The sequence below is a fragment of the Erythrolamprus reginae genome, chromosome 1 (genome assembly GCF_031021105.1).
Source record: "Erythrolamprus reginae isolate rEryReg1 chromosome 1, rEryReg1.hap1, whole genome shotgun sequence".
In the NCBI taxonomy this organism is placed as follows: Eukaryota; Metazoa; Chordata; class Lepidosauria; order Squamata; family Dipsadidae; genus Erythrolamprus; species Erythrolamprus reginae.
The window spans coordinates 243692505-243710771 of record NC_091950.1 but is presented as its reverse complement, the minus strand read 5'-3'; the positions used below and the strand labels follow the sequence as shown (position 1 = coordinate 243710771).

At 39.8% G+C, this 18267-nt stretch overlaps 1 protein-coding gene across 5 annotated transcripts in view; it reads right to left on the bottom strand.

Annotated features, from left to right (window-relative positions):
• Positions 1-16813, bottom strand: part of FERMT1 (FERM domain containing kindlin 1) — a 41987-nt gene extending 25174 nt beyond the window's left edge. The window contains exons 1-6 of one of the 5 annotated variants that reach the window (XM_070732676.1): positions 16689-16813; positions 14211-14365; positions 11690-11923; positions 4006-4158; positions 2615-2828; positions 2146-2248 (exon numbers count right to left, since the gene is read on the bottom strand). In XM_070732676.1, the coding sequence (XP_070588777.1) occupies positions 2146-2248; positions 2615-2828; positions 4006-4158; positions 11690-11923; positions 14211-14361 (855 nt within the window). In that variant the 5' untranslated portion in view covers positions 14362-14365; positions 16689-16813. Of the gene's footprint in view, positions 1-2145; positions 2249-2614; positions 2829-3480; positions 3581-4005; positions 4159-11689; positions 11924-14210; positions 14366-16688 lie in introns of those variants that run through there. The other 4 variants (XM_070732677.1, XM_070732679.1, XM_070732678.1 and 1 more) reach the window with 4 other exon arrangements.
• Positions 16814-18267: the final 1454 nt, after the last annotated feature.

The window sequence follows — 18267 nt, the reverse complement described above, 5'->3', positions numbered from 1 at the left end:
AGTGTGTGTGTGGTTGCCAACTTGGTGGCAGCCCAGTCATGATGATCAAGAGGGGGTAACTTTTGCTAACCAGAGAACTGCACCCCATTTTGCACTGTATGCCAACAGTTGCACTACAAAAACGAGTGGTGCTAGGATCAGATTTTGGGGGAAAGTTTAATGGCTTTATAAGGAGAAATAGATATGTAGCATTTTAGACAACTGATGTTACTGATATGTTCAAGGGTGGAATAGGATCAATGATGTCCATATTAATGCCCAAGAACAACTGATAAGGAGGAAGTGATAATATTGAAAAATAAGAAGGCTACCAGTATCGATTGAATACTAACACTTAACTGAGTATTAAAATCTAGATACAGTTTGCTCAGGGAGTAGCTATGCAACTTGCTTAATGTCTAAAGAAAGAATGTACCAATGGCAGATGGTTAGAGGAATGCCATTATTATACAAATTAAAAAGTAACAATAATTAATATAATATTAAGCTCTGAGTCGCTTTGAAAAGGGCGGCATAGAAATCTAATAAATAAATAAATAATAAATAAATAAATAATAACAGTTGGAAGGGACCTTGGAGGTCTTCTAGTCTAACCCCCTACTTAGGCAGGAAACCCTACAAATGGTTAGGATAAGGGTTAATTAAATTAAAAATTAAAAGTCACTGTAAATTTATGCTAGGTAGCAGGGTACTTTGACCAGAGCTTTTGCTGTTCAGCTGGTCATTTAAACAAAACATATGCTAAAATATAGGCATACATTTGGGGATGTTTTGCATAGATATGGAATTGAAGGTTGGCTGTTAAATTTGGTAAGAATGGTATACGATGGAAGTAAAATACATATAGGAATAAATGCTTATCTAATATTGAACAAGGAATGCATTTTTTACGGCTAGTATATATATAAGGAATATTTGTAGTGATGTTGGAGACATTTTGCTTGGGACATGAATATAGTCAGCTGTTCGGAAAAATGAATCCTTAAAAAAAAAAATGAAAATGGCTGTAAGAATGTGCTTCTGCCCAGTTAAATGGAATATGGAATTGAACAATGGGTCTGCCCAGAGAAATAAATACATAAATTGAATACAGTAGGAATGGAGCATTTATTTAATAATACAAAAAGTGATTGAATGAGGAATGAATGGGGGATGAGTAAATGTAGATTGACTATCCATCCATCCATCCATCCATCCACCCACCCATTTCATCTTTCATTTGTTTCTACTCTATTTCTTTTTTTTTTTAATATTGTGAGCCGCCTCAGTCAGCTTGGAGTTGCTCAATCCTGAAATCAAGTAGATCAGAAGAGAATATTCAACAAAAACTATTATGTTATTTTACTTGTGTTAAAAGAGAACTGATATAGTACTCTAATCCAGTGATTTTCAACCAGTGTGCCGTGGCACACTAGTGTGCCGCGAGACATGGTCAGGTGTGCCGCGAAGAAGGAAGCTCAGTTTCTGGTCTTGCAACTTTTTGCTGAGAGAGAGAGAAAGAAAGAGAGAGAGAGAGAAAGAGAAAAAAAGAAAGCAAGAGAGAGGGAAAGAGAGAAAGAGTGAGAGAGAAAGCAAGAGAGAAAGGAAAGAGAAAGAAAAGAGAAAGCAAGAATGAGAGAGAAAGAAAACAAGAGAGAGAGAGAAAGAGAGAGAAAGCAAGAGAGAGAGAAAAGGAGAGGAAGGGAGAGAGAGAGAGAGAGAGAGAAATGAGCAAAAAGGGAAGGAAAAAAGACAAATGAGAAAATGATTGAGACAGAGAATGAGAGGAAAGAGAGAGAAACAAGAGAGAGAGAGAGAAGTGACTCTTGATTTAAAGCATATGATAAAAAGCACCCAAAGAATAAGAGAGAGAAAAAACCTGTTTTTTGGAAATGGTTCAAGAGTGTGTATACACACACACACACAAGGGGGGGGGAAGATAGGGATGGAAAAAGAGTGTCTTAGAGTGTCATTTTGTGTCATTTTGGTTGGTGGTGTGTCCCAGGATTTTGTAAATGTAAAAAATGTGCCACGGCTCAAAAAAGGTTGAAAATCACTGCTCTAATCTATAAGCTGTGGTTTGACAACATTGAGTTATGATTACAAAATGAAATCCTTAAATTTGCTTTTTAATTGTCATGTCGGTAATCTTAAAGAGATTCTTACTTTTGCATTCAAATCAAAGAAATCATAGTATTTAAAACGGAGTAGAAGTTGATCGTCCTCCTGGATATCTTGTTCCATGAGTGATCGAGATGAATCTAACCATCTGAAAGGAAAAGAACATCAAGCACTCACAATAAATTCCACAGAAAGAAAAGTACCAAGTTGTAACAAAGCATGATATCAGAAATATATTGGGGGGGGGGGGGGAATAAATATAGTTTAGTATTTCTCTCCAATCACAGTACAATTTTTTTTTAAAAAAGATGGCAATGCCCACAACTGGCACCCACCAAACCAGTTCTGTGATGTTATTGTGATGTCACCAATGATTTGTTAACAGTTTGGGTGAATCGGTCCCAACCGGGAGGAACCAAATTCTGGTGCAGGGATACACAGCACACACAATCAACATTGCCTTTGGCTTGTCAAAATGGTTTAATGCTAATATTCAAAGAGAAAGGTTCCTCACCCAGCATTCAGCCTGGCTTTGTCAACTAATGTTCGAGGCTGATACATTTTGGCAAGCGTCTCCGGTGCACAATTAGGATGGCTAAAAGCGAGGGTGCTCCAACTCTGTTGTGCCAATGGGCTGTCACTGAACCATGCAACGGTGGAAGGGAGAGGTGAACCAGTAATGGGATCATAAGTCGGGGTCATGGTCTTGCTATATAAGCCAGGACTGGCTGAAATATTGAGAACAGAAAATAAAACCATCAGTTAATAACATCACTAAATGTCAAAGGAGATGATTTTCTAATATAAAACTTCCTTTTTCTAAAATAAAACTTTATTTCTTTGGGAACCCCTCCCCCCACTTTGGGACTCTATTTAATACTTTTGCGGGCAGCTTTCATTAGAAAACTAAATTCCAGTAGTTTAAATAATTGTGCTTGTTCAAAAAAAATAGTTAAACATACTTTTAGTTTTCTAACTTCAGATGCACTTTGGTTGGGGATGCTATGCCATTGGTATAATTCAAAGTATCTCTTTCTTTAATCTCCTGGGTCCTGTCATAATTGTTTCCCCCCCTAACATGTAAGTATCACTAACCATAATTGTTCTATAGATGGTACTGTGTCAGACCTGAACTGCATGGCGCTCAGGTTCTTTAGAAAAAAGAGAGAATACTTCCAAGTGGGCACACAGAGAGAATAATGATTAAATTTTTCACAATGCAGAACAGAGCTGTCCAACCTTGTCAACTTTAAGATTTCTGGACTTCAACTCCAAGAATTCCCCAGCCAGTTGTTGGCCAGTTGAAATTCACAAGTCTTAAAGTTGTCAAGGTTGGACATTCCTAATGCAGAATAAGTCATGGAGTTTAAGTATACATACCAATGAGCTCCATCCAAATACTAGAGACCCAATAGATGGAAGCAAAGACTTCCTGCCAGCTAGTGACCATCTGGATTTTTGCAGGTCACATAAGGTGTGCCTGCCAGCAATGTAGAAAGAAAATTACATTTATAGCAGGAGTTGGTATGGTTTTTAACTGGTATTTCCCTTGATCACCGAGTCTTTTTCAAAAGCTGAAACTGATGAAGAACTGTTTCATTTTCCTCATCTGCAAAAAGCATTCTTGCATGCCATTTGCCAAAACTTAATTCTTATTCCTAAAAATATGTAACTGAATCAAATACTACTTCTTCTTTCCTAAGGGCAGGATTTCCAATCCAGAGACCTCCAATAATCCTTATCATTTTGAGTCAGCATAGCCAATGTTAAAAATCAGCTTATAGAGTAACAAGCTCAAAGGTTTCTTGTTAATTACATGGCCTTTTGTTCTTACTTTTCAAACGTCAATGTATAGAGAAAGCAGCCAATATTAGTCAGAATCAGTATTGTCTATTGCAATGTTACCTGGCAATCCCAAACTCACTGGAGAATTGTGCAGGTTTAAAATATCTTCCACAATGGGTTCTTTGTCTTTGTCCTTCTCTTTCTCTTTTCTCTTTCTCTTTTTCATCTCATTGGTTGGCTTCAGTAGAGACAGTTCTTCTGATCGTCTAATACCTGCAACACAGCTGAAAATATCAACAAGCTGGAAAGACCAGTGGGTTCCATCATCCAAGATTTGACACATCATTTGCCCTTCTAGACAGGTTAAAAAATGACTCATGGTTATTGATCTCTCTGAGAAAGGGAGGTTCTCCTGCTTTGAAAGAGATGGTGAAACATCTCATCAAGAGGACATCTTTAGAGCTGATGGTTTTTAAATAACTATCATCCATCTCCCTTGATGAAATTTGTTGAAAAGGTAGTTGATTTGCAACTGATGAGTATCCTAAAGGAAATGAAGGCCAATTTTGATCATGAAGACCAATTTTAATTGGGTTTCAGATCAGGATTTAGCAATTCTGGAATACAGCTCACCTGTCTGGAACCCGCATTGCATATCAGACATCAAGAGAATCCAGAAAGATTTCACAAGAAGAGCTCTTCACTCTTCCGCTCGCAACAAAATTCCCCCAGACTTGAAATACTGGGATTAGACAATTTACAACTACGCCACCTCCGATCTGATCTAAATGTGGTTCATAAAGTCATATACCAAAATGTCCTTCCTGTTAATGACTACTTTACCTTCAACTGCAGCAATGCACAAGCATGTAATAGATTCAAACTCAATGTAAACCACTCCAAACTCGACTTCAGAAAACACGACTTCAGCAATAGAGTGATCAATGCCTGGAATGCACTACCTGATTCTTTTGGTTTCTTTCCCAAACCCCAAAAACTTTAACCTTAGACTGCCTACAGTCGACCTTTCTCCATTTCTAAGAGATCTGTAAGGGACGTGCATAAGCGCACCACTGTGCCTACCATCCCTGTTCTACTGTCCTGTTGTCCTCTTTTATCGTTACTTTTTCTTCTTATGTTATGTTTATATAAACTACTAGTATCCTGTACATGTTTGACAAATAAATACATGAATAAAATAAATAAACAATTCACTGAGGTGTTATTTGCAGTTATACTTGCATGTGTGAAGAAAAAACGATCTTATATCTACGAGTGAGTGCTTGATTTTCTCTGAGTTAGCAAATGAATCAGTGACTAGTACCTGTACTACGGGAGACTTCTAGTGCATTTATTTTCTATATTTTATTCTGTCACTACAGTCATTTACCCATATCTACTTATCTACATACAGCTACAACTCTTTCCTGCAGGCTGGTACAAGTCTTATTTGTGGTGAGGAATATTTTAGAGATGAATTCCTGGTTGAGCAATACCTGAGGCTTTAATCATTGTAATTGTGGTGTGTTAACAATCATGTGCTAGGAATTCATATTACGAATTGCACAGCTGTTTAACATGGCTTGAGGTGATACATTCCATCTGCAGAAAATGTAGCATATCACAGGAGAGGTGAACAATAACAAACTGAAGTTATGCGTGTGCACAACTTTATGGCTTTAAAACAGCAATGCTCAACAAATTATTGAGTTCAAGGAGCTCCAAACCTGGAAATCAGTATGAAAGTAGTGTGATAACTGCAATTACTTTAGAACTTCCCTGCTCTTTAATATAGAGCTGTAAATAAAAATAGTTCTACACATAGAACCATACTTATTTTTATCTGTTTTATTTATCAAGATGAACCAACAGAGTTCATGATTTTAAAAAGTCACCTAATATCAAGTACACAGAGAAAGACTGTAGAATTTTCTTTTGCTGCAGATGTTTGCTGTTGATGGTGTATCCGGGATATGGATAAAATTGTGGATTTTATTTATTATTATTATTATTATTATTATTATTATTATTATTATTATTATTATTAATTAGATTTGTATGCCGCCCCTCTCCGAAGACTCGGGGCGGCTCACAACAGTAATACAAAAACAATATAACAGTGAGACAAATCTAATATTAAAATAAAACGTATCTAAAACCCCAACAATTTAAAACCATACAACACATACATACCAAACATAAAATATAAAAGCCTGGGGGAGGATGTCTCAGTTCCCCCATGCCTGGCGATAAAGGTGGGTCTTGAGTAATTTGCGAAAGACAAGGGGGGTGGGGGCCGTTCTAATCTCTGGGGGGAGTTGATTCCAGAGGGCCGGGGCCGTCACAGAGAAGGCTCTTCCCCTGGGGCCCGCCAAACGACATTGTTTGGTCGACGGGACCCAGAGAAGGCCAACTCTGTGGGACCTTATCGGCCGCTGGGATTCGTGCGGTAGAAGGTGGTTCCAGATGTACTCTGGTCCAATGCCATGTAGAGCTTTAAAGGTCATTACCAACACTTTGAATTGTGACCGGAAACCGATCGGCAGCCAGTGCAGGCCACGGAGTGTTGCAGAAACGTGGGCGAATCTAGGGAGCCCCACGATGGCTCTCGCAGCCGCGTTCTGCACGATCTGAAGTTTCTGAACACTTTTCAAGGGTAGCCCCATGTAGAGAGCATTGCAGTAATTGAACCTCGAGGTGATGAGGGCATGAGTGACTGTGAGCAATGACTCCCGGTCCACGTTGGGCCGCAACTGGTGCACCAGGCGAACCTGGGCAAACGCCCTCCCCGGCACAGCCAGTGGCGATGATGTTCCAATGTCAGCTGTGGATAGAGGAGGATGCCCAAGTTGCGAACCTTCTCTGAGGGGGTCAATAGTTCCCCCCCCAGGGTAATGGACGGACAGATGGAATTGTCCTTGGGAGGCAAGACCCACAGCCACTCCGTCTTGTCTGGGTTGAGTTTGAGTTTGTTGACACCCATCCAGGCCCCAACAGCCTTTATTTATAACATTTGTATGCTACCCTTCTCATCGGGTGACTCTAGGAAGCTTACAATGGAGTTAAAAACAAGATGAAATGTTAAAATATCAAAACAATAATTAACACAAAAAATATTAAAGATGGGAAAGAAGGGAACAAGATTACACAGTGTGGACATGGAGTCTTATCTCAGTCCAGGATTCCTTGCTTGGCAAAGTTTAGATTAGTTCTTGGGGTCAGTATTGGTCCTTAAATGTCCATTGTTGCTGCTGCTATTATTGTTGTTGTTGTTATTTATCATTATTATTATTAAAGTAGTATTTATTCATTTTTGTAATAAAGGTATCTTGGGGTGAATAATCTGAAACTTCATGAAGGGGATGATGATGTGAAGAGTTTGGAAATCCCTAACTAGATTATCTATAACAGGGGTATAAAACTGCTGGCACGCGAGCCAGATGCTTCATATGCTGGCCACGCCCACTCCCATTTTAGCGAAGGGGGAAAAAGTCACAATACGTTACGTGATGACAATGTGACACCATGACTTTTGACACCTCTGATCTATAAGGTATTTTCTGTCCCTTTTATTCTAAGTAGGGAAGGTTTGCCTATTTGCCGATGACTCTAAAGTGTGCAATAGGGTTGATATTCCTGGAGGCGTCTGTAATATGGTAAATGATTTAGCTTTACTAGATAAATGGTCAAAGCAATGGAAACTGCAGTTTAATGTTTCCAAATGTAAAATAATGCACTTTGGAAAAGGAATCCTCAATCTGAGTATTGTATTGGCAGTTCTGTGTTAGCAAAAACTTCAGAAGAGATGGATTTAGGGGTAGTGATTTCTGACAGTCTCAAAATGGGTGAACAGTGCAGTCAGGCGGTAGGGATCCAAAGACGCGCTACAAGAATAGTGGAAGGTCTTAAGCATAAAACGTATCAGGAAAGACTTAATTAACTCAATCTGTATAGTCTGGAGGACAGAAGGAAAAGGGTGGACATGATTGAAACATTTAAATAAATAAAGGGTTAAATAAGGTCCAGGAGGGAAGTGTTTTTAATAGGAAAGTGAACACAAGAACAAGGGGACACAATCTGAAGTTAGTTGGGGGAAAGATCAAAAGCAATGTGAGAAAATATTATTTTACTGAAAGAGTAGTAGATCCTTGGAACAAATTTCCAGCAGACGTGGTTGGTAAATCCTTAAACATGCCTGGGATAAACATATATCCATCCTAAGATAAAATACAGAAAATAGTATAAGGGCAGACTAGATGGACCATGAGGTCTTTTTCTGCTGTCAGTCTTCTATGTTTCTATGTTTCTAAGTTTAGATGATTAATTACACCAGGGCAGAAACAAAATAAATGTTGTTGTTAAATTATAGGAATCAAAGACTACAGAGAAACTATCTGATGTCCCATTAGAAATCATTAGCAGTCTGACCTTGCACAATTATCCATTTTCAGGACTTTTAAACACATTTTGACCCCCCCCTCCCCAAACATGGACAGGGAGTTGTGGCTGTTTTGGTACTTTGCCACTGAATGATACTGTGTGAGGACTTTGAAGCATGCAGAATAAGGCCTCAGGCAATCTAGATGTCCAGATGGATGTTTTCCTGATCCTGAATGATGATTCTTCTAACTGACAAGATTATCATATATAGTAGGAATGGCTCTTTGCATTGCAAGTCCTATCCTGCCTCCCCTTCATCCTGAGATATGTGTAGGCACATCTTGTTCTGCTTTTTAAAAAACATGTAGTTGATGTTCCTCTTGAGTGGGTGAAAACAATGAAGCAGTAGTGGGCAGCTATGCAGAAATACCTCAGAATAAAGTGAGTGATTTGCTTTGGGTAAAATAAGCTCCAAAACCTTTTTTCCACTGGTCATTATACTTGTATGAACAACTTTATTGGGCATTGGTTTTATTCAGCCAAGGTTCTTTATATTTGAGAGAATGCAGAATTCAGTGATATTTCTCTCAAATTTGCTGAACTGAAACCTTTTCTTAAAAACACACACAATAAAATATAAATAAATAAAACTATTACAATAATTCCCCAGAGTGTCAATGGACCAAAAAGGCTGAGTTAAACTGCTTTTAAAAATCAGACTATTGCCTTGCACAGCCTACACTGTGCTCTCATTTTCCCTTTACTTTCAATGGATGTTAGAATTATAAATCAAAATATGCACACTTTAGGATCTTGAACTGGTAATATATAGCAATTGTGCTTTCTTCAAGCTGGTTAACTTTCAGATGTGAGGATCTGGTTACACTGTCTTAGAATTCCAGGAGAGACTTTTGGGCTTAGATAATTTAGAACTACGCCGTCTGAAGTCTGACCTAAGCATAGTAAATAAAATTATCTGCTACGATGTCCCACCTGTTGATGACTACTTCAGCTTCAACTGCAACAATGCACAAGCACACAATAGATACAAACTTAAGGTAAACTGCTGCAAACTCAATTGCAGAAAATACAACTTCAGTGACAGAATGGTCAATGCCTGGAATGCAATACCTGACTCTATAGTTTCTTCCCCAAGCCCCTAACACTTTAACCTTAGTTAGGGGCTTGGGGAAGAAACTATAGAGTCAGGTAGTGCATTCCAGGCATTGAACATTCTGTAACTGAAGTTGTATTTTAGTCTAAGGTTAGTCTAAGGTTAGACTATCTACTGTTGACCTCACCCCATTCCTAAGAGGGGCATGAATAAGCGCACTAATGTGCCTACTGTCCCTGTCCTAATGTCCCCCTGTATTTGTAACCATATCATGCATTCATAACTATGTCTATACATTCATGTATTCACAATCATGTTTATACTTTCTATGTAATCTTTTATATGCTTTTTAAACCAAACTAAGCTAAGCTAAGCTAAGCTAAGCTAAAGTAAAGTAAAGTAAACTAAACTAAACTAAAGTAAGCTAAAGTAAACTAAAGTAAACTAAACTAAAATTAAACTAAACTAAACTAAACTAAAAAAATAAAATAAAATTCCATAGATAAAAGGCTTAAAAAAAGCAGAGAGGCTGTTTCCATATGCTCATGGTATGGAAATGCTCTAGTCGCCAACTCTAATTTGCATGGCAAGGCACATGCAGTGAAATGTTAAACATTAAAGAGCCTTCTTCTTTTCTGCATCCGGTTGCTCAGTGTGAGAAGATGCCAGTGTTGAAGCAAACTTCAATCACATCTCGTTTGGCTTATATGGCTAGAAGTAGAGAGCGCCTTGATCGTCACATCAAGCAGACAATAACTTATATCTTGGGCCTGCTATAAAAGTATAGTAATGAAAAAAACAATGCTCTTCTCCAAATATGTGACTCAATGCTATATGAGAAAATGTTCCATAGATTGCAATTATTGGACAAAATCTCTTTTCTCATAAACTAGAAGGCAGATGTTCCAAAGAGAGAAAGTGCTATGTCTTCATATCTCATCAGGGCTGTTGATCTATAGGCTGCATCTGAAAGGGATGTGATTGATAAACGTGGAATAGATGGAAAGGATGGATGGTGTTAGCCATCACTCTGAAGAAATTAATTTTGAATTAACTTAATTTTTTTTTTGGTGTCTTCAAGTCAGTGTTGACTCCTGGCAATTACCTGGAGGAGTTTCTGCAGGGGTTTTGGCAATGTTTTTCAGAAACGGTTTGCCACTGCCTCCTTCCTAGGACTGAGAGAGCATGACTGGGCCAAGATTATCCAGCTAGCTTCGTGTCCAAGGTGGGACTAGAATTTACAGCCTCCCAGTTTCTAGCCAGGTGCCTTAACTATTTCAACAAACTGGCATTCATACTTAGGGACATATTAGGGAATAATTGTGGTAAAGAAGAAGCTGATTATCCTTATTACTAATATTCTTATTAGTCCATTGAAAAATTCACCTGCATCTTATTTATTCATTGGATTTATATGCCCCTTCGTCTCTGAGGACTCGGGGCGGCTTACAACATATAAAAAGAACAATAAAATTCAGTGTCTAAATCTAATTAATTAAAACTAGGTGCACAAATCTAAAATCCCCAATAACGTTAAAAATCTATCATACTCATTCAAACAGCGATCATACAAAACATTCGTCGGCCAGGGGGCCAAGTTCTAATGGCCCCAAGCCTGGCGGCATAAGTGACTCTTAAGACTCTTGCGGAAGGCGAGGAGGGTGGGGGCAGTGCGAATCTCTGGGTGGGAGCTGATTCCAGAAGGCCGAGGCCCCCACAGAGAAGGCTCTTCCCCTAGGTCCCGCCAAGCGACATTGTCTAGTTGACGGGACCTGGAGAAGGCCGACTCTGTATTAAATAGACCGCGTTCATCAAATCATCCTATTAGGCATGCTACTATTGAAAACATTGGAAAGCGTAGTACCTCTTTGAAGTTTTGCATAGGCCTAATAGTCAAAGGTTTCTATGTTGCATTATTATTTTGCAAGACCTCCACATCAGATTATAGTTTTCTAATCCTCCCTACATGTTAATGAAAAGAAGCTTTCTTTTTTCACACTGGTGACATACAGAGACAAAAATGACTGTGTCAGAGAACACTTTCCATGAGAGGAAAAGTGATGAAAAATTTTGAAGGATAGAGTTATAAAGTCTTTTATCCTCTTATTTCCTGGAATATTCCTAGGCTTACTTTTTTTGTGATGTCTGAAGATTAAAATGTATAGAATTCTTGCTTTTGCTTAAGTAGCATCTACTGGATTCCATGAGAATCCAGACATAAAGTGGAAGATTCCCCAAGACAGACATGTGGGCATCACTTACAACATCTGCCGGAAGCACATCAGGGCAGCATGTGTGAATGGCACTTACCAAGGCTCTTGCAGATGTCCCCAACAACCCTGAATACCACAGCAGAGAAGCTAACATTCAGTCTCACAATCTTCATGCTTGGTAAACGCAGGCGCAGATTTTTGTGCTGAGGGGTAAACAAGAGTATGGCATCCGCTTGCACTCCATATTTATCTAGAGTCCAATGAGTTTTCAGAAGCCAGTATTTCTTTTGCTCCCACCAAAGGGCATAGTCTGACCAATCTTGGGATATTCCTTAAAAAGAGAAAAGAAGAAGAAAGTAAAGCAAAGCAGGAACTTTGAAAAGGATACCACAAATGCCACCAAGCCACCTAGCCTTAAAAAAATAAAATAAAATAAAGCAACGGGCTGATAGTCAGAACTTATTTTCTATAGATACTGTTCCCTTGGGCCAGTCACTTTCTCTCAGCTCAACTTACCTCATGGGCGGTTATTGGGAAAAGTGAGTGAAGGACATACTTATGCCTACCTTGGAATTCTAAACCAAACCTAACAAAGACTAGAGCCATATCCATAATTTACTGACTTCATCTGATGGATTAGGTGACTTTGGGGTACCTCTTGAGCTTAACTAGCTTGTTTGGCGGGACCTAGTGGAAGAGCCTTCTCTGTGGGGCCCCCGGTCCTCTGGAATCAGCTCCCCCCAAGATTCGTATGGCCCCCACCCACCTCATCTTCCGGAAAAGTTTAAAGACCTATCTGTGCTGCAGGTTTGGGGCCATTAGACCCTAGCCCCCTGGCCGAGAAGTGTATGTCTTGCTGTGTGAATGGGAATGAATGATTTTAAATGTTATTAGAGTTTTTAAAGATTTTTAGCTATATTAATTGGATTTTTAGATACGTATATTGTATATTGTTTTGATAGGTTGTGAGCTGCCCCAAGTCCTTGGAGAGGGGCAGCATACAAAACAAACAAACAAATAAACAAACAAACTAGTACAATGGTGATGGATATAGTTCAAAGATGGCAAGATTGTGGATTGGGGACAGAGCATCCTCAAGAAACGGTGGTTGTTAAGAGTCAGGATTGACTTGATGACAAGCAATCATCCTGGGCCTAATATTTGCCATTTCTTTCTTGTGTTTTATTATTTTTATAACATATTCCAAATAAATAGAATATAACAATATAAAATATGCAAACAATAATTTCTATTCTTGCTTTTCATTCTACCTACTGTTGGCATTAATTCAATGCCTGCTATATATAATCATTTGACTCTAAAGTGTGCAATAGGGTTGATATTCCTGGAGACGTCTGTAATATGGTAAATGATTTAGCTTTACTAGATAAATGGTCAAAGCAATGGAAACAGCAGTTTAATGTTTCCAAATGTAAAATAATGCACTTGGGGAAAAGGAATCCTCAATCTAAGTATTGTATTGGCAGTTCTGTGTTAGCAAAAACTTCAGAAGAGAAGGATTTAGTGATTTCTGACAGTCTCAAAATGGGTGAGCAATGTGGTCGGGCAGTAGGAAAAGCAAGTAGGATGCTTGGCTGCATAGCTAGAGGTATAACAAGCAGGAAGAGGGAGATTGTGATCCCCTTATATAGAGCTCTGAAACATTTAAATATGTCAAAGGGTTAAATAAGGTTCAGGAGGGAAGTGTTTTAATAGGAAAGTGAACACAAGAACAAGGGGACACAATCTGAAGTTAGTTGGGGGAAAGAGCAAAAGCAACATGAGAAAATATTATTTTACTGAAAGAGTAGTAGATCCTTGGAACAAACTTCCAGCAGACGTGGTTGGTAAATCCACAGTAATTGAATTTAAACATGCCTGGGATAAACATATATCCATCCTAAGATATAATACAGGAAATAGTATAAGGGCAGATTAGATGGATCATGAGGTCTTTTTCTGCCGTCAGTCTTCTATGTTTCTATAAATACTAAAACCTGACTTAATATGTGATACCGGTCTTGTAAACCAGTCCCTGCTTGTTATGACTTCCCGAATACTCCCAGCATATCCTGTCTAGGTTGTTTCCAACAGATGTTTCTGGTATGGTGGCAGATATGAAAATGAAAAAATGTGCAGCAAATGGGCAGCTGTGTAAGTGATGTATCATGCAGAAACCTGCTGAGCTTCCAGATTTTCTTAGAAGGCTTCCACTAGAAGCCCAGTGTCAATAGCTCATGAAATACTGCCCAGCGCCCAGTATTTCCCTTCCCCTCTGAGGGAGGTGAGTGGTTCAAATAGGTGGAAAAATAATAAATAAGCAATGAATGGAAGAACAGAATTTTTGCCATCTGCTATCAGGGACGTGAGTTCACCCCCCCCCCCCCCAAATATGTATATTGTTTGGGAGGCTCCAATTCACTTGTATATATAATATACAATGAGCTGCTCTCTTTCTTTCTCTCTCTCTTTCACAAACACACACACAAACACAGATGCAGAAAAATGCAGGCAACCTGAAGCAACCCCAAAATGAATAAAATATATAAAACCTTATTCCTTTTGGGGTTGCTCCAGGTTACCTGAATTCTTTTGTTCTTTAAAAACTCTACACTCACCAATTTGTTCCACAAGTTTGAGCATCAAGCCTCCGACATGAAGCTCCCCGGATACTTGAAGGGTAACTTCTTTCTGTTCTTCTCCATTGTGATGATCGACTGTGATTTTGAGCTCCCAAGAATTGGAACCATATTCATTTAAAGAAATCATAGCCCTGTTGGGAATTTCAACATTTGTTAAAAAAATTATAAGGAAGGGATATCTATACCTATATATCTATATTGTATCATTGTTCTCTAAGAGCGTGGCGAAATATTCAGGTGACTTCAACTTCATTGTTATTGATACCTGCTCTTCACCCATATTTTTCTCTTTTAACTTTGTGCTTTTTTATAGTTTTAACATGTTTAAATAACATCATCATCATCATCAACAACAATAAAGTTTCCTATATATTGTTTAGCTTTGTTGTACCTGCCTAGAGTCACTGTGTCATTATGTGAGGGGCAGCTATATAAATCTGATAAATGAATGAATGAATAAAAACTGAGTGTACTTAACCTGGCTAAAACCCCTTATCTGGTAGAAACAACAACAACAACAACAACAGGCTCTTCTGATCACTTTTGATGTGCTGAATCAGCTCCTAGAAATCTAATCTGATCTCTTAACATGCCAGTTCTAGAAATTTTGCTCCCTGGGGAGGACATGACATGTGCACAAGCATGCACAGACAGATTGTGGAGAGACAGCACCCAAGGCTGGTGATGTTACTTTGGCACCTGAGGCAGAAGATTCCACAAGCATTCCTCCCACTGTCTGGCAGTAAGTAACTAACAATTTGCAGTCTTTTCAGACATCCCTTAACAACACCTAAGAATTGTTTTACTGTGGTTTACTGCAGGGGCTAAATTTCATAGGAGGATCATTGTTAAATAATATTTTTCAGCTTGATAACGGTTCAAACTTACCCCCCCCCCCAATGGTGAATGGCAGCCTCTTAACCATATTTGGATACCAAAGAAATGTGTTTTTTAACGACTGAGAATAATATTTTTGCACTTGTAGTACTTTACGAAATTCCAAACCAGATAGTTTGGAAACCACAAAAGCAATTACTCATAAATTTGCTGCATTTGTTTATAACATCTAAATGATGTGTTGCATTTCCATGCAAACATTTAGCAGTACTTCTGTACATCAGAGAGTAAGTTGTAGGATAAAATGATAAAAAACAGATAAAATCCATAATATAATCCAGTCTATCAATTATGCTTTGTCAATATTACTAAAATTACAATCCATAAGCTATGAAGTCTATATTCAGTTTGATTCTATTAGGGAAAGGAATAAACAAGATTGGCACATTTGTCGTATAAATTAGCTCAAGTCTATTAGGCACTTAAAAGCTGGCCACAAATGGTATACATACATACACACATATGTACATCAGAGTCAATATACAAGTAATCCTCAATTTATAACTCAATTTACATTGAGTGACTGTTTGAAATGACAAAGGCATTGAAAAAATAACTTATGACCAGTTTTCACCACTTGTTGCAGCATGTGATAAAAATTCAGGTCCTTGGCAACTGACATTTATTTATGACAGTTGCAATGTCCTGGTGTCCTGTGATCTCCATTTGTAATCTTCCCAACTTGCTTTTGTCAAGCAAAGTCAATGGGAGAAGCCAGATTCCCTTAATGACCCCATAATTCACTTAACAACTGCAGTGATTGGCTCAACTATGGGTGTTACTCATGTGTCTTAATCTTAATCTTCCGGTTAGTGATTTACTTTCTTTGTTTAAGATAATTTTATTAAAAATTTACACGCCATGCTGAATCTCGATTAACTAACAGATTTGGCCAGACATTAGCTTTTTAAAAGAATAGAAATCTTTATTGATCAATACTAGTATCATTTATATAAATATTTTTATATCTTTGTATACCATTAACATCTACTTGACAAAACAAACAAATAAATGATTGGACATACAAAGAATTTGTCTTTGGTGCATATGCTCTCAGTATGCATGAAAGAAAATATATATTTGTCAAGAATCATGAGGTACAACGCTTAATTCATAGGGGTCAAATAAGCAACGAGGAAACAAGCAATATTAATTAAAAAACATTAAGGATACAAGCAACAAGTTTTTAAAAGAATAAAAACAAGTTTTTATAAAAACAATTTTTTAAAAAAGAATAATCATCATAGCCTAAACCAAAGTCGCTGAGTTTGTCCAGGCCGAGGCTTCAAACGCAAAGCAACGCACAATGGATTTAAAGATTACACGTTGCGAGGATTTATCGCACCCATTTACACCCCTCGCACAACAATAAAAGTATCGTGTCTATATGCAGACAATAAAGACAGTACGCCACCCCCCCATAAAGCGCATGCGTCATGAGATCCCATTGGTACACTCAAGCTCAAATAACTCCCCGCCGGACGGGGAAAAAAAATCACCGACTTTTCCGGAGATCCCAGAGAGGCCGAGTTAGTAATCACGGCTGAGATTTCCTACCTGCGAAATGCTCTGAACCCCCCGCGCGCCGCTCCCGCCGCAGCTCCCGGACGCCGACTTGGAGCCTCGCGCAGGTTCGAGCACTCCCGGCGGAGGAGGTGGCTTACCTCAGCCGCTCTTCCCCGGCCCCACCTTCCAAAGCGGTGGGGCCCCGTCAACAGCAGCAGGTGTCCCGGTTAGAAGCTGCTGCCCCAGAGGGCTTATTTAGTCTGGCACCAGGAAGTGGGGCACTCCTCAGTTCATTTAGTGACCATTTTGAAACCAACTGAATTATAGCCTCTCTGGGATCTTTTAGTTTAGCCAAAACTTTAATTCTCCCAGCTAGGAGCTGCTCCTGTGAATTTTTGTTAACATTGCAGTGGTATGTTGAAGAATGATTTTTAAAAAGAGTAGATGTGTGGCCTGTGGCCACAACAATAACCAAGATATGTGTAGAACCTTGCAGGCTAATAGACTGTGATATAATGTTAAAGACACAACAGTTCAGTGCATGGAATACAGTGATCCCTCGATTTTCGTGAAACGCTATACCACGGTTTTTCAAAAAATATTAATTAAAAAATACTCCACGGTTTTTTTTGCTATACCACGGTTTTTCCCACCCGATGATGTCATACGTCATCACCAAGAGTCACTTCTCTGTCTCTTTTTCTTTCCTGTCATTCTCTGCTTCAATCATTTTCTCATTTCTCTTTTTTTCTCCCCTTTTTTCTATCATTTCTCTCTTCCTTCCACTCCTCTCTCTCTCTTTCTTCCTCTCTCTCACTCTCTTCCTTCCTTTCTCATCTTTCTTTCTCTCTTTCTCTATCTTGCTTCTTCCTCTCTCACACTCTCTTCCTCCCTCTCTCATCTCTTTCTTTCCTTCTCTCTCTTTCTCATCTCTCCCCCTCTTGCTCTCAAACGGCGGGCGAGCGATGAGCGAGTGGCTGGGTGGGCGGGTGAACGGGCGAGCGGCCGGGCGGGCGGGTGAACGGGGTGAGCGGCGAGCGAGCGGCTGGGCGGGCGGGTGAACGGGCGAGCGGCGGGCGAGTGGTGAGCGAGTGGCTGGCCGGGCGGGTGAACGGGCGAGCGGCGAGCGAGCGGCCGGCCGGGCGGGTGAACGGCGAGTGGACGGGCGGGCGGACGGGCGAGCGGCGAACGAGTGGCGAGCGAGTGGCCGTGCGGGCAGGTGAATGGGCGAGCGGCGAGCGAGCGAGCGGCCGGGCGGGGTGAACGGGCGAGCGGCGAGCGAGCGGACGGCCGGGCGGGTGAACGGCGGGCGGGCGGGTGCTGGGCGGGTGGGGGCAGCCGACATTCAAAGCAATCTTTGTCGGCTTCCGCACTTTCGTCGCTCCCCGGCTCCACCATCTGTGCATGCGCGGCCATGGAAAAAGGGCGCTCATGCGCAGATGGTGTTTTTACTTCCGCACCACTATACCGTGGAAAATCGATTATCGCGGGAGGTCTTGAAACGTAACCCCCGCGATAATCGAGGGATCACTGTATAGGCATTTTTGTAAATTCATGCTTCTGTCATCAGTGATGGCCTCTCACCATTCTGTCTTCTGGAATCAACTGCTACTGAAGCCTGTAGGAAATC